The 16,084-nt window shown below is 46.5% G+C and overlaps 1 protein-coding gene across 1 annotated transcript in view; it reads right to left on the bottom strand.

Moving 5' to 3' along the window:
- The window catches only part of LOC119815841 (O-acyltransferase like protein), a 46,176-nt gene extending 34,330 nt beyond the window's left edge, over nt 1–11,846 (bottom strand). Inside the window, exons 1-2 of the mRNA XM_038332148.1 lie at nt 11,699–11,846; nt 1,684–1,823 (exon numbers count right to left, since the gene is read on the bottom strand). Coding sequence (XP_038188076.1) covers nt 1,684–1,823; nt 11,699–11,846 — 288 coding nt within the window. The remainder of the gene's footprint in view (nt 1–1,683; nt 1,824–11,698) is intronic.
- Nucleotides 11,847–16,084: the final 4,238 nt, after the last annotated feature.

The following is a 16,084-nucleotide window of genomic DNA, read 5'->3' as shown; positions in this document are numbered from 1 at the left end:
CACATATATCAAATAAAGATTTTATTTCTAAAAAAAAAATTAAGTCAATAACCAGAATGTCCATCTTAATAAATACAGGTCAAATCATAAATACAAATTTCTGAGCAAGTTCTTCAAAGTATACCATGTATATGATTGTGCAGGCCTGGCCTACTCTGATATCAAAACCATTCCTCTGAAAATGACCCTTAAACAGTGATCCAGACGTTTGTGGGACAAATGAGGCTGAGGAACAACAATACCCCTCATCCCCCCACTTCCTCCCACCTCCCATCTACATGGGTAACCACTGAAGGGGCAGAGAGCACTGAGAACGCAGCACTCCCGTTTGCTGTCACTCCCAACCGTGGTTTCTAGCCAGACAGCAATGTAGTTTTATTGCCATTGTATGTGACACATGTAAGGTCTATTTTGCATTTGATAAGAGGTCGCAGGATGCCTAGGTTGCTATCTGAGCCGTCAAAGAATTAATACGCCTTCAAGGTAAGTCAAGCCAAAAGGAATTAGCGAGCTATTTAAAAATTTTTTTTGAAAGGACACTAAGTGGGAAGAGAATGGGGATGGGAGGAGCTGGGGCTAGGTGGGGGCAAAATATGTTGTTTGAATATATGAATGTATGAAATTCCCCCAAAATAATAAAAACATTATATTATTTTAAAAAGATAGAGTGAGCCCGAAAATGTTAGCCAGCTATGTTAGTGGGTATAGCTCATCTGCTTGGATCGCCTTAGCTTTGTGTCTAGGGCTTCGTTTCTGGAGCCAGAGCTTTGGGTACCTGGAGCCCAGACTCCAGGTTCTGCTCCAGAAAGCAATGAAGTCAGGGGCTCCGTGAGCCCAGCAGCTGGGTTCTGACCACCTTAGTTTGATTCACACTCTTCCAAACAATGACTGATTCCTTGGTAGAAAGGATGCAAAGTTGAACCTTGCAAGGGGAGGAGGATGGGGAATGGTGAGAGCTTTGAAAGCCCAAATACAGCAGAGATCCCCCCCCCCACAGGACCCCAACGGAGTGGACTGAGATGGGCAGAGACCCACCAATAAGCCCGAAGACTGTGTATGGAAAGTTGCTATTCAAATTGCTGGCCACTGTTGATCTTGGATCCTCCACTCGAGGTCGGCCGGGAGGTCTTTTCATACAGTGTGCAGGGAGGGATATCTGAACAAGCCTCATAGGTCACTCATTCCAAAGAGGCTGGGCACATTAAACCAACAATTTAATGTGTATGCTTAAAACCCCAGCCTCTGGGAGGGAGAGCCTAGAGCAGCGTTTCTCAACTGCAGGGTTGTGACCCCTTTCCCAGGGGTCGCATAGCAGATATTTACGTTACAATTCATAACAGTAGCAAAATGGCAGCTATGAAGAGGCAATGGAAATAATCGTATGGTTGGTTGGGGGAGGTCAGCACAACATGAGGAATTGTATTAAAGAGTCGCAGCATCAAGAAGGTTGAGATCCACAGGCCTAGAGGATCAACATTTTGAAGTAGAGCTAGGTTCCAAGTTCCAAGTCAACCTTTTCTACATAGTGAGATCTTGTCTCAAAGAAGCAGAAGGTTGCCGCTTCTTGTGAGACCTCTTAGTTTTCTTTTCGTGTTTTCAGTTAGGAAAAGCACGTGATGGAGTCATATTCTGATCTTACACGCTTGCCCTTCGAGAGCAAACACACGGGGCTCCTCCACTCACCTGCAGTACATGAAGCTTGCAGTACTGGCCTCGGAAACTCCCCTCGGGGCTCCGGGTGGAAAGACACTCGCTGTAGGATCCCAGCCTGTCCACATTGCCATTGAGAACGTTGCTTCCCAGCTTCCCCACCGAGTCATACACTGAGTTCCAAAGAAGAAGTTTACATAAATTAATCTCCCTGTGCCACTAAGAAATGAATTATGAGGTCTTAAGTTCGAATCCCCAGAGCCCATGAGAAAAGCTCAGCACCAGGGACTTACTTGTACCTGTAACTACATGTGTGGGTGTCAGCAGAAGCCAGACCAGGGTTTCAGAGCCCCTGAAGCTGGAGTTACAGACAGTTGTGAGAAATTCTGCTTCTCTGAAAGACCAGCAAGTGTTCTTAACCACTGAACCATCTCTCCAGCCCCTCCTTATTGCTCTTAATGTTCTTAATTTCAGCTCTGTCTGGACACTGGGACAGATTTCTTTTACCTATCGTGTTCAGTGTTGTGTAAGCCTCTTCCCCTTTCGCTCTGGAAAAAGCATGGCTCTTACTTGTCCAAATACTCTTTCCTTTTCTTTGTTATATTTCTGTTTCTGGTCCCTGTTATCAGCCCAGTGTAGCCATTTGAATTCCTGTCTCTTTGTTTTTCTTTCATTTTTTTAAAACTTTCCAGAAGAAAGATCTATTCATCTTTTTCTGTTCTGTTTTGAGAGGGCTATCAAATTGAGCCAGCTCACCAAATTTTCTTCTCCACTATCTATCTTAATATTTACTCTATGTATTATGTATCCATGGCAGTACTTTTACTGTCTTTAACATCTACCTTTAACACATAGTTTTGTATTGCCAATATTCTTTCATCACTTTGAGCATGTTTATCTGCTTATTTTGATTCCTTGGCAGCCCATTGGTCCCAGTTCATGGCGCACACAGACTCGCTTAGTTTACTCCCCAGGGGTTTCCGTGCTGTGGTCCGTGGGCAGCTCTTCCCTTTGTGGAGTACAATGAGGGATACGTGCAGCCAGGCCCCAGGTGGACCCTTCCCTCAGGATTTTAAGGACCGTGAAGGCAAAAGATCGTAACTGAGCCCAGAGGTGGTAGCACCTGCTTTTAATCCCAGCACTCAGAAGGCAGAGGCAGGCAGATTTCTGTGAATTCCAGGCCAGTCTCATCTACAGAGGGAGTTTCAGGACATCAAGGACTACACAGAGAAACTCTGTCTCTAAAAACAAATGAACAAAAAGATTGCAAGTGTCCTCGAAGGACTGAAATACCAAGTACACGTTCGTGGAGTCAGAGAGGTGGCTCCACGGTTGAGAGCACCGGGTTCCAGAGCATCCAGCTTCAATTCCCTGCACACACACAGCAGTTTGCAATTGTCTGTAACTCGAGCTCCAGGGCAGCTGTTACATTCAAAGTCCTCTTCTGGTCTCCTCTTGCCCTGCATGCATGTGGTTCAACGACATGCAGGCAAAACACCCATACACATAAATTTTTTTTTTAATTTTAAAAAACTTCTGACAAGTGATCCCACCCCTAAAATATTAAGGGACCCTTGTGCCCCTCCTTTCAGCTACCAGACTATTGAGACCAGGGACTCCAAGAAGCTAGCCTTTTCCCAGGGTTCTCACGCTAGGAGGAGGAAGAGGCTGGAGCCGGGCGGCAGCCAGAGGGAGCTGGTGTCCTGGAAAGAGATTTCACACAGCTGGTAACTCGTTAGATACTTTGCTGGAGAGGCTGCAGCAGAGACAATGATGGCGAACAGGAGACCAAGACCCTGAGCTGGGCACACCTTTCACCTTCTATTTAAACCTAAATTTCCTATCAGGACCCTGAAGATGGGCTGGCCACTGGACCACTTTGTTCCTCTTCCCAATGCAGCCACACTTTATACATCTCCTTTCCTTGCCTTTCACTGTGACTTATCTGTTCCTGGAGAGCAAGCTACGCCCCATTCTAAGTTACTCCACATCGTGGGAAACGGCGTTTTCCCCGGCAGTGCCTTGCCCTGAGAGACCCCATTTTGCAAGCAGCTTTTGACTTCATTTTGAAGATGGAGGATGATTGTACTCCTGGGTGGACAAGCGAACACATGCACACACAGAGATACACATGTACATCTGCACATACAGGTGCACACACATACATATACCACAGGACTTCAGGCACAGCCTGCAGAACCCAGGGGCTTCTCATAATGCTGACATAAGTTTCTTAAATGCAGCTTGTCTACCTGTCTGCCTTCCTTCCTCCCTTGCTCCCTCCCTCCCTTCTTCCCTCCCTCCCTCCCTCCCTTTCTTCTCTTTAAACAAAGCAAGGTTTCAATAGCCTTCTTGCAGGCTAAAGCGTTCTTCCCTCTGCGATACAGTCCCACCCCTTCTCTTTTTCCTTGTACTAGCTCCAGATTATATTTTAGTTACACTTTATTTATATATTTGTGGGGGGGAATGGGACATGCAGAGGTCAAGGGTGATGCTTGGATAAGGATATTTCCCGGTTGATGCTAAAGTACACCTAGTGTGACTTCTCTGGCCACTAGGATTTCTGTTGGATTCCTGAGCAGGGCTTCAAGGGGCCCTGAATGTCCTGAGTTGCCCTCTGGTCTCACCCTCCCGGTCACAGCCAGAACATTCCCTCTGCTCCATTCTAAAGATACATCAGGCTAATTCTTGGCCTTCCAGCTTGCGCTGTCCCTCCTCCCAGTCCGCTGGCAATAACTGAGTCATCCTTCAAGTCTGAGCTAGAGGACTATCTCTCCCAGGAAACAATCCAGACTCTTGTTCAGTGTGTCACACCGGAAGATGCATCACCATGTCCCATCTGTCTCCCAGGAGGGTAAGATTGTGTCCTGTGTCAGTCAGTGTGATCTTAGAGGAACAACTTTGTGAATGTTGGCTGAATAGGATTAAACTTTGACAAGGTTAGTAAAAATGCCCAAATTCAGCTTCAACAAAATATTTTCAGATTTTCCCTGCAACCCAAAATACTATATGTGTTTGTTACAAATAGACTAAAGTGGTTTTCAAAATATGTTTCCCATCACAGGATCCCCCAAGCTCTGTACTCACAAGTGTAGGGTCTGGAACTGTAAGGGTGGTAAGGAAGGAAACAGGATGGGGGACACTCTTAAGCTGGAAGCCCTTGGGGCGGAGTCTGCAAGGCATGTGTCCTGGAGTCCCCAGTTCTTCATTGATGCTTCCGTTCTTGCTTCCTCTCCTGATCGCCTTGGCGGTTTTCCAGTTAAGCTGCTTTGGTTTCCAAATTGCATTGCATTCCTTTCTTACTATGGGTTTACTGGACAAACTACCCTTTTCTGGCCACCACCCTAATGAGTTTCCATCAAGAACCTAAACGACACCAGGACATAGGCACAGTGCAGATCAAAATGCTGTATCACAGGGAGGGAGGAACATCAGGTCAGGACTAAGGGCACAATACTGCACATCACCATACTTGTTCTGATTTTTCGTGTCCAAATAATTAAAAGCAACATATTTCAGTCAGCTGTGCTAAGTGGCAGATGTCCCCTTCTGCAATGGGGATGACAGGTGAACATGAAAATGCAGTTTCCTGTTTTCTCGCTGCTCTGGGACCAAGCCCCAGGCTTGGTACAAGTGACGATACACTCGACTACGGAGCTATTTTTAACAAGGTTTCTCTAAACGGCCTAAGGAACTCATCCTCCTGCCTCCATATCCTAACTACTTGGGATTACACACCCATGCCTCTGTCCCCAAGTGGGGGGATTGCAGTGTGCATTTCCACGCTCACCTAGGATGCGGATATCTTTTAAGAGGAAGCATATTATCCTACCACAGTATGATGCTGTGTTATTATTTCGTGTAGAATTTTTGGTCATTTGGGGGGCTGGAAATGAAACCCAAAGCCTTTCGTGAGCTGAATAATCATTCTGCCACCAAGCCACACCTTCAGTCCTGCATGGATGTTTGATAGACACAGAACCTAGAACTTCCTATGGGATCTACTATATCATCCTCTTTCTCGCAGGCAATTTTCTTGGTTTTTGTAGTGTTGATCCTGAGCAACAAAAGAAAAGGCTTTCCCAGCAGACAGCTGAGTGGGCACTATCCACACACTGGACAATCAAATAGACTGACTGGGCCATACCGCTGATGGTAGAGTCCTTGCCTAGCAGACAGAAGGCCCTAGCTTCAATCCCCAGCACCACACCTTATACCACACACGCACACGCATGCATGCATGCATGCAACAACACAACAAAAAAACCGCCCATGCTGTGGTAGACTGCAACAGGCTTCCTCCCAAAGGATACCCACATCCTAGCTCAGGCTGGTGTCGCCCTGTGGAGTGTCTACTATGAATTGCCTCTTCTGACAAGGGTCCACTGTGGGGCTTGGTGTCTAGGAAAGAGTTGAGGCATACAGACAAGGTAAAACAGTGGCCACTAGGAAATAAACAATGAAGCCAAAGAATCGACACAGGCAAAATGGGAAGCTGGGTATCCTGTTTCAGTGTGAGCTAAGAGACTTGAAGCAGGGACCAGGGATGTGCGGGGCTAAGAAATTTCTTTAGAGAAAAAGTGCTGTGTTGGGAATGCTGTGGTGATGAGATGCTCAGAAGCCAGGCATGAAGAGCACTGCAGATTGCTTGGGAACTCCTGGCAACCCCTCTTTCCCCACCACTGTGTCTGGAGAGCTGAAATGGAAGCAAAGTCAGAGGTCCTGGGGTGTGCGTGTGGTACAGCTCCCACCCAGGGCCTCCACTGTGGACAGCATCAGACATGGGCAGGCATGGACTTTGAGAAATGGCTGCCAATGGTACCACTGTATCATAGGCCTGGGCCCCTCGCCAGAGATCTATGGGCTCCTGTTTTTCCACTGCAGGCGATAAACACATGATTTAATTCTGCAGAGTGTGTTTGGGAGGTCAGAGCAGTCTGTCTCAGCATCTGTCTTCTTGTTCTATAGCTGTCTTGACAGTCTCCACACCCAGGGGAGCTTCAAGCTCAGAATTCCATTCTCTGAATCTGGAGACTGGAAGTCTGAAGCAGGGCCAGGGGCAGCTCACACCAGAGGCTGTGGGGAGTCTGTCCCAGGCATCTGCTAGCTGCTGGTGGCTAGAACCTCTGCCATTACGGTGTCCAGAGTCCCCCTTTTAAGGACAATGATCGTTCCATCAGGACCTGCTCGGTCCTCACTGTTGGACTGTTACGTTATTTGACTGTTTACAACCAAGATGCCATTTCCAAATAAGGTCACAAAAACGAAAGGTCAAGGAGTAAGCAAGGGCATTTCTCTGTGTGCATGCATGTTCATGTATGTGCAGGTACACGTGTGTGGGAATGCATTGGATGTGGTAAAAGGCCAGAGGGCAACCTCGGCTGTTACTCCTCAGGCACTGTCCACCATGTTTGAGACAAGGGCTCTCATTAACCTGGAATGCAACAGACAGACAGGACTAGCTGGGCAGGAAGCCCCCGAAAAGAATCTCTCTCTTGGCCTCCCCAGCACTGGGGTTATAAGCATGGTCCTTCAAGGAAAGTGTTTTACTAACCAAGCTATCTCCCTGGACCATAGATATATTTTTGTGAAGACACAATTCAGCCTACATCTTTCGAGAAGGCATATTATAATTTATACTGATACAAAGGACATGTGGCACATGAGGAGCTTTCAAGGGCTGTCATAACAAATGCCACATAACACCTTTGCCAGCAGGAGCCGCACGGCACCTTCACTAGCAGGTGCCCCTTTCCTTGTAGTTCTGCAAATGGGTACATCAGGGATGGCAATGTGGGCAGAGCTGGTTTCTTCTGAGGCTGATCACCTTGGTTCAGATGGGCCCAGATATACACTCCATATCTTCACGTCATCTTTCTTCCAAGCAGGCCTATGTCCCAACCTGGTACCAGACTAGGTAGGGCTCTACTTGCTTCATTGTCTCTTTAAAGACCCCCATCTCCACACGCAGTGACATTGTAATGTTCTGGGTAGGGCTTCAATACATGAACTTGGAGAAACACAATTCAATCTGTATCACCACGGGTTACAAATAAAAATGAAATCCATAACTCCTTAGTATAAAATCCAAATGTAGACAACTGTCTCTCACAGACTGCTTTCAATGAATTTCTTGCTGCCTCTTGTAGCCGTGCCATATGGTTTCTGCTCACCAACAGGTGTAACCCGGCATGAATATTGGTGGTTGTTTCATTTGCCTTAATAAGCACTACGAAGCTGAAACAAAATGCATGGCAAAACTGCATGTATTTGTGTGTGGCTTGATCAACTTGTGTGCTGAATCTAGTGACAGGTCGATCACTAGATCACTAGATTCAGCATACATCTGATCACTAGAGAGCAGTCACATTTTTCCCCCAGTTTGTTCAGTATTGAAAAATAAACACGTCCTGCCTTGCGGCAGCTGCTCAATTCCTTTCTAACATGCTGACTGCCTCCAATGTGACGTCCCCGACAGTGGAGGTAGAAGGACAGGAGTGGCAGCACCGCAGGGATTGCCACTACACCAACACAGGCCAAGCTGATAGCTTTGCAATCACAATTAAGAGCAAGCTGGGCGTGTAGCCCAGTGGTGAGCACTTGCCTAGCGTGTGAGAGGCTGCTAAAAAGAAAAAGAGTATGCCCTTCACTCCATCCTTCCCGCTCAGAGTCTCTCTAAGTCACCTCCTCTTATTTCCTAGAATAGCCACGTGTCACCACGTAGATTTCAAGGGCCTTCTTGCCAGACCATCCCCTCGGGCCCTGACATGTTATCCAGCTCCACACAACCCAAGCTTATTACTGTCTGTGTGTTTTGGATTGGAGAAGGTGTTTTAAAATGTAATTATACAATAAAAGGCACAAAGAATAGCAGAAATATCTGTGCCCTCATCACTCTGCTTGAAACAAGTAGCCATGACCCATTAATTAAAATCTAGTGTTGGCCCCAATTGTACCGCACCCACCACCACCACCATGCCACCCCAGACTACAGGTGGATGCTGCCATCCCCACACCTTCCTTAACATTTGCACCACATACGTTTAGCACAGACAGCCTTAATTTCCTTAGTTGGTTTAAATTTAAGTACTTTATTCCCTCGATGCCATTTCTCTGGCTGGATCGGTATTGATAGATGTACCTCTCATTCCTTTTTTGTGGCTGTATTTTTGCCTTGGTCTTTTCTTGTTTCTTTTGTGGTTGCTTATTTTAGGCAATGATCAAAGGTAAGGATCTGGTGATTTGAAAGCCTCCTCACAGAGGGCTATCTTTCATGGTATCCGAAGGCGCTGTGCAAGCTTCCCAGTGAAGGAAATATCTGTCAGTCCTGCCCAGCTATGATGCCTGTGACCCACAGTGACAGCAGCATGGCGTGAAAACCCTCAGCGTGCTGCAGTAGCATGACCACCTCTGCAGTAACCGACAGCTCTCTAACTGGACTTCAGATCTGTTCAACAAGCGGCCAATCATACCTAGTACTGGAAACCCAGCCCACTCCTCAGGGCCAGTGAGGTCATGGATCTTGGAGGCGAATCTACAACCACCACTTTACCTAACCAACATAGTACATACTACACATTTGTCTTTATACCCACGGATACGTGTAGTTTTCACCCCTCATCAAGGAACTTCTCTTTGCAATAGAAGGAAACCATTACAAAAAAAAAGTAAAGTTGTGGAGGCCAAGCCTAATAGATGCATCTATAAAACAACTCCCAAAGCTAAAGCACAGGGATCATTGTGGAACGGGGTAGGAAGATTGTAATAGCCAGATGGTCAGGGGGCTTGCTATGAGACTGTGTCTTCTAGTAATGTCAGAAGCTACGGTCAGAGCATCTCATCAGCAGGACTGCTTAAACAAGAGATGAACAAAGATGATACCAATATGATGTCAGAAGTCCTGGATATGTGTTGCTTTTATTGGTTAATGAACAAAGAAACTGCTTTGAGCCTATAGCAGGGCAGAACAGAGCTAGGTGGGGAAAACTAAACTGAATGCTGGGAGAAAGAAAGTGGAGTCAGTGAGATACCATGTAGCCCTGCCAGAGACAGTCGCCAGAGGGGACCTTGCTGGTAAGCCACAGCCACGTGGAGATACACAAATTAATAGAAATGGCTTAAATTAAGATGTAAGAGCTAGCCAATAAGAAGCTAGAGCTAATAGGCCAAGCAGTGATTTATTAATACAGTTTCTGTGTGGTTATTTCTAGTCTGGGCAGCCAGGAATAAACAAGCGGGCTCTTACAACATCAACAGACACGCTAAAGTGGTCTGAACCCTACACAAAGAACTACAGGCAACTAGGAAATGTTGAGAGCAGGAGAAATAGTCTTCCCCAGGGATAAGCACACCAGCTGGTTACCCAATATCAAATGGTCAGCCCTCAAAACATACTTCAAGTAACATCACGCAGACCGATGGGCAATTAGGAATATATATTTGGACAGGGCCAGGCGAAGGGCCTTGGAATCGGATGGCATAGGCTCAAACCCTAATTCTACAACTTAATTCACACAAACCCTTTGCATCTCTATGACTCTATTTCCTCCTTCACCAACTAGAGAGCAGTAAGCCTCCCCTCCCGTAAAGGGGACTTGAAGAGCCCCGAAGGGGCAAGCCCTCTACAAGGTTCTAAAGGGCACCTACTCCTCTCTCTTCACTCTTTTTATTCTTTCCACGCATCCACCGTGATGAGAACCAAGTCAAAAACCGTGATGAGAACCAAGTCAATAGCACATTCTGTGCTCAAAAATCCCAGACGAATATCAAAGTACCTGTGCCAAGTCACAGCCACTGCAGACAGACACACGTCTCCATGGAGGGAATCTGACAGACATCTACCCGTTCACATTTGTGTGCGTGGGGATGGGGGGTATGTTCACGTGTGGGTGCTGGGGATGGATCGAACTTTGCATCAGAAGTAAAGTACCTTATAACTGAGTTGCCTCCCTAGGCTGAGAAACTCCTATTTTAACAAGGAGAAAGATGAAAATTTTAAACTTCCAGGTGCCTGCAGACAGAACCTGGGTGGCGCATGGGTGGAGATACTTGCAAGGCCCACGGTGCCCACGTGACTTTGACTGCTGCTGACTGTATCCTGCCATCTCAGTACCTGACATCTGGGCCTGCTGTCACTCCTTCTGGAGTCCCTTGGCCAGTCGCCTGGCTCGGCTGCAACATCCCCCATCACCATCACCCCGTACTGTGATGAAACACACCATCAATTCCAAAACGGGACTTAAACAAAATAGCTATTGAATTAACTGGGTTTATACTTTGCCACTCTTTCGTCGAATCTCGGGCTCTCTGACCCCAGGTAGAACAGAAATTTCTTCAAATGTTATGGCATTTTGAATTATCCTAATGTTCTATTTTATTCTCTATTATGATACAAGTGGTTTTTAAACACAGAACAAAGTGGCTGTGTATTCTAAATGGAAATGGATATGTCAGCCTGTCTGGCTTTAAAAGGAGTTTTTACAGTTTTCTTGTTCGTGATTGCCATCAGCAACAACAATGAATCTCATTCCTAGACAAGGTACCCTTGATTACATCCTCTGTTCTGGCAGAAAGGTATGCATATCATTTTGGGAAACACATAGAAACCAAACTATTTGAAGGCCAGACAAAGAACATGAAAAGCGGTCTCACTGCTCACCTGAGCCCGTGCATTTTCCAACACACGCCTTCGAATCTGCTTCTATCAGCACAGAAAAGATGAGCTGGTTTCACTAAATAAGAGAGCAACTCACTATCAAGAGCAGATCGAATGTCTCAGAAAGGAAATAAACCCAGGTATGCCGTGCAAAGTAAAGTGCTATTGATTTCATTAGCAAAGCACATAATACTTAGGAACAATTCTCTCCGTAAGAGAGCATCTCAAGCCTGGCTTTACAGCCTTCTGCAGTGACAGCTCCTCCATCTCTCAGGTTTGTCTTCTCTCTCCCGCTTGGTACCTTTTAAATTCTCACGGGCTAGTCTAGCATGCTTCCAGCAAATTCGGCAGACTGTCCTATGCTCAGCTACAGGGACAGGGAAACCTACTTACTTCTCAGAGCGTATTCTTTGGGCTTCAGTGAATTCAGATCAGAAAGGAATTCGTCAGTGTCTTGCATGCACTTGAGAGAAATATTTCTCGCAGGAGACACAAAAGGTAGCATAAAGTGCAGGCAAGCTAGCAAAGCGAGGGTCGTCATTTCTCAATCTGTCAGGACTGATCTTCTTTCTTAGACAAAGAGCCTAATATTTATGAAGCCCTCGTCTGTAATGTGCTGGGGGGGGGGGGGTAAATGTGATGCCCCTCACTCCTTAACAAGCCAAGAGACAAACCGCATCTCCGCAGCCACCTGCAAAGCGGACAGATAAACCATGGAAACTGGTTTATGTACAATTTGCTATTGTCAGAGAGACTGTGCCGTGGAAGTGGCGCCGCTGGCCACCTGGCTTCCTTTAGTTATGCAGATTAACACGTCCAGCTCGCAGGAATAAGTCTCGGCTTCTCTCTGGATGGATGGCCTGGTATATCTCTCTGGGTTTAGAAACAAAACATGTTGTTGACGTGAAGTAGCAATATTTGGGTTTTGACCAAGAGGGATGATAAATCCCACCTGTAAAATGATTGGCTGGATGTCAAGCACAGCCAGGCTTTTCTGCGGTCAGTAGGAAGGGTCACACAACTCTTAATGGATGTACTGGACCCTGAAAGCAGTGCCAGCCTGGGGGTGACATGACTACCCACGGGAAGAAGTTCTTGCTCCAGGCAGATGCACACACAACCACACGCGAAGGTTTAGAACACACAGCCGGGAAAGGAAATGATGTCAGTTGCTGATTGCGATTGAAGAAAACAAAATGTGTTGATCACAAGATAAATAGCCTCATTCCAGAAGGCTGTCTTTAAATAGCAGCTGCTGCGTCCCACTTGAAGAACAACATGTCCGCACACCTTGCCTACACTGCCTGAGTACATCTGTGGGTAGCTGAGACTCGGTTCCACATCCAGCTACGTGTTTAGGGCATGTACCTGCATTCCAGGCTGTATGTCTGGCCTCAGAAGGATACACATACATGTACACATACATGCACACACGGTCTCCACTGTCCTTCTTTTGATTCCTTTGGACTTTTGGGTCACCCTATCTAAAGAATCCTTCTCACCAGCCTCCTCTGATGCTGTATTCATCTATTCCTACTTATTCTTAAAAAAAAAAAAAAAAAAAAAAAGTGTGGGTGGGGGGGGATTGCTGGAAAGATGGCTCAGCAGTTGGGAGCACTGACTGCTTTTCCTGAGAACCCAGGTTTAATTCCCAGTACCTACGTGACGGTTCACAGTTGTCTGTAACTCCAGTTCCAGGGGACGGACACCCACCCTCTCACAGGCACACATGCAGGCAAAACACCAATGCACATAAAATTAAAAAAATTAAAGTATAGTGTTTATGTCTGGACATCGTGGTCCATGTTTTTAATACCAACACTGGGGAGGGAGAGGCAGGCGAATCTGTGAGTTCAAGGCCAGCCTGACTACATAGTGAGACCCTGTCTGAAAATAATTAAAGGTGTGTGTGTGTGTGTGTGTGTGTGTGCGTGTGTGTGTGTGATGTGTGTATTCACATGTGAACACACGTGGAGGTCAGCAGGCATCTTCGGTGGAGTCTGTTCTCTCCTTTCCACTTATATGGGCTCCAGGGTCAGACACAGGTTGTCATGCTTCTGTGGCAAGCATGTCACCCCTCACAGCCCAGTATGTACTTATTCCATGACACTCTTGGCTCCTCTAGGAAACCCTCCTGGGCCCCCTCCCACGAGAACAGCCACTTCCTGCACGACCCACTGGCTTTGAACGTTCATTCATCCACAGGACAAGGCTTACTTTCCAGCTCCCTCAGATGCTAGCTCAGTTTTTTAAATTCTTTTTTGACAAGGTTCTCAGATGCTAGCTCAATTTTTTTAAATTCTTTTTTGGCAGGGTTGCTACCTATTTGGAAAGCACACTCTACTAGTGAGCCCCCCTCTTACTTTTTATATTGAGACACAGTCTTATCAAGTTGCCCTGACTGTTCTTGAACTCACTCTATAGCCTAAGCCTAAGCTGTCCACCTTCCTCATTATCCCAAGTAACTGGGGTCACAAGCTTGTTGTCCAGCCCCATCAGAAGCTAGCTCAGTTTGTCATCTGTAAAAATCATAGAACCACTGGCCTTCCACAGGTGCTTGTAATGAAGTTAGAGTTCAAAACACACAAACATCTAAACTCTTCCGTCATAAGTACCATATTACAGCTAGTTTTCTGGTTTATTCTTGCTAACCACCTCCCTAGTTTTTACTTTGTTTTATTGTTTGTTTGTTTGTTTGGTTGGTTGGTTGGTTTTGTTTGGTTTTTCGAGACAAGGTTTCTCTGTAAAACTGTCCTGGAACTCTCTCTGTAGACTAGGCTGGCCTCGAACTCACAGAGATCCACCTGCCTCTGTCTCCCAAGTGCTGGGATTAAAGGCATGCGCCACCACCGCCCAGCTGTCTTCTTTTATTTTAAAGTATACAGAGGGCTAGGGTCATGGTAGACTGGTTGCCTTCTATACAAGAATGATGTCCTAGATTCAGCGCCAAGTACTGTGCCCCACAGCAAAATGTGAAGAGGGAACTGGAGACAACCACAAACAAAAGATGAAGCTTAGCTAATTTGAATATTTATGAATGGTTAAACAGCATGTCCCTGAACTATGGATTTATTCATAAAATAGTTGCTGGTATACACTCATCAAAAATCAGAATGATGGAGGCTGAGGCTATCACTGAGTTGGGAGAGTGCTTGCCTAGCTCTGGGCTGAATCCGCAGTATTACATAAATCAGGCATGGTGGCACAGGCCTGGAATCCCAGCTCGGAGATGACAAAGGTAGGTGGATCAGGAGTTCAAAGCCAGCCTAGTTGTAGGAGACAGTCTCCACAAACAAACACCTCACTTTTGTATAATTAAAGGTTTAAGGTCCTTCCAATGTTTCTCCCAACTCCTAAAAAGTTAAAATTATGACTAGTAGAGGTTTAAGGGGACTCAGTCATTTTGCAAAAATATTTTAGGCCTCTGATTTATGCAAGACACCATACTGGGCACAAAAATAGGACAGGAAAATAAATATTGCCTTCCTTTCCTGCCAACAGGCCCTCATCGTTTCCTGAGATGGCAGCCATCAGCTGACCCGTGTTCGGAATGCCAAGGTCATTTCCTTCTAGAGCTGGCTGTGCAAAAAAAAAAAAAAAAAAAAAGAAGGGCCTCGAGACCTCATCATCTGGGAGCGCGTTGGGGAAAACGAGGATCTGTCTTTGCTGACAATAGTACATGTCAACGTGATGAAGAAAGTGTGCTGGTCTCTATTGCTCTGGGCTGGGGACATGAGACGAATGGGATTTGGGATTAGGAAGCAAGCAGAGCCGTGGGAAAGCTGAGCAGGCTCATCGGGAATGTGACAGGCAGTTAGCAAATAGACAACTAGTATCAGGTAGGGGTGAGGCTGCGGAGAAAAATATCACAGCACTAAGAGAGAGGTTGGTGTAGCAGGTGTGTGGCCAGCTGACAGATATGCTTCATTCATTCATTCATTCATTCATTCATTCATTCATTCCTCAAAACAGGATCTTGCTAAATGGCCCAGACTAGCCCAGTATGTATGATCCTCCTGCCTCTCCTTCCCAAGTGCCGGGATTTCAGGAGAGCATCAGAACCGCCCTCTGGCTGGCTCACATTTTAGTCAGGGAAATAGGAAGAACTCTTGTAGCAGAGAAGACCGAACTAAAGAGAAAGATATGGGAAACTTTCCAGGGAATAACTGGGAGAGCGCTGCCTTGCAGAGGAGGGAGCATGGCGGCAAGCTGGTCGGGTAGGACTGTGAGGGATGGATGTGAAGAAGAGGGAGGGTGGGAGGAGGCCCTTCCAGAGACAGGATGTGGGGAAGGAGATGGGGACCAACTTCATGTCCAGCTATCCCAAGGAGTCTCTTCTGAAACAGCCAGCATTGGTGTGTTGCTCGGTGGACGTCTTATTCAGAGGGCAACTGAGTTTACACTTCAGCGTCCCACAGTGTGAGCATCCAAGATGGCTCCCAAGGTCCCTTTAAGAGTTTATTTTTACTTTAAAAACATATGTGTGCTTGTGTCTGTGTGTGACTATGCACATTCGAGCACAGGTTCCTATGGGGACTAGGAGAGGGTGTCAGGCCCCCTGGAGCTGGTGTTTATGAGCCACCCAACATAAGGTGCTAGGAGCCAAACTCAAGTCCTCTACAAAAGCAAGCACTCTCAACCACTGAGCCATCTCCCCAGCCTTAATGGGGACCGGGCTCTTTCCCTCTAACTAAACAAGGGCAGCCACCAGTCTCGGCCACCAGCATGGACACATGTAAAATGCCCCGCTTCTACAGCAGCGTCACAGCCGGGGAATGG

This window comes from Arvicola amphibius, chromosome 5, assembly GCF_903992535.2.
Source record: "Arvicola amphibius chromosome 5, mArvAmp1.2, whole genome shotgun sequence".
Taxonomy (NCBI): domain Eukaryota; kingdom Metazoa; phylum Chordata; class Mammalia; order Rodentia; family Cricetidae; genus Arvicola; species Arvicola amphibius.
This window is presented reverse-complemented; position numbering and strand designations above follow the sequence as displayed.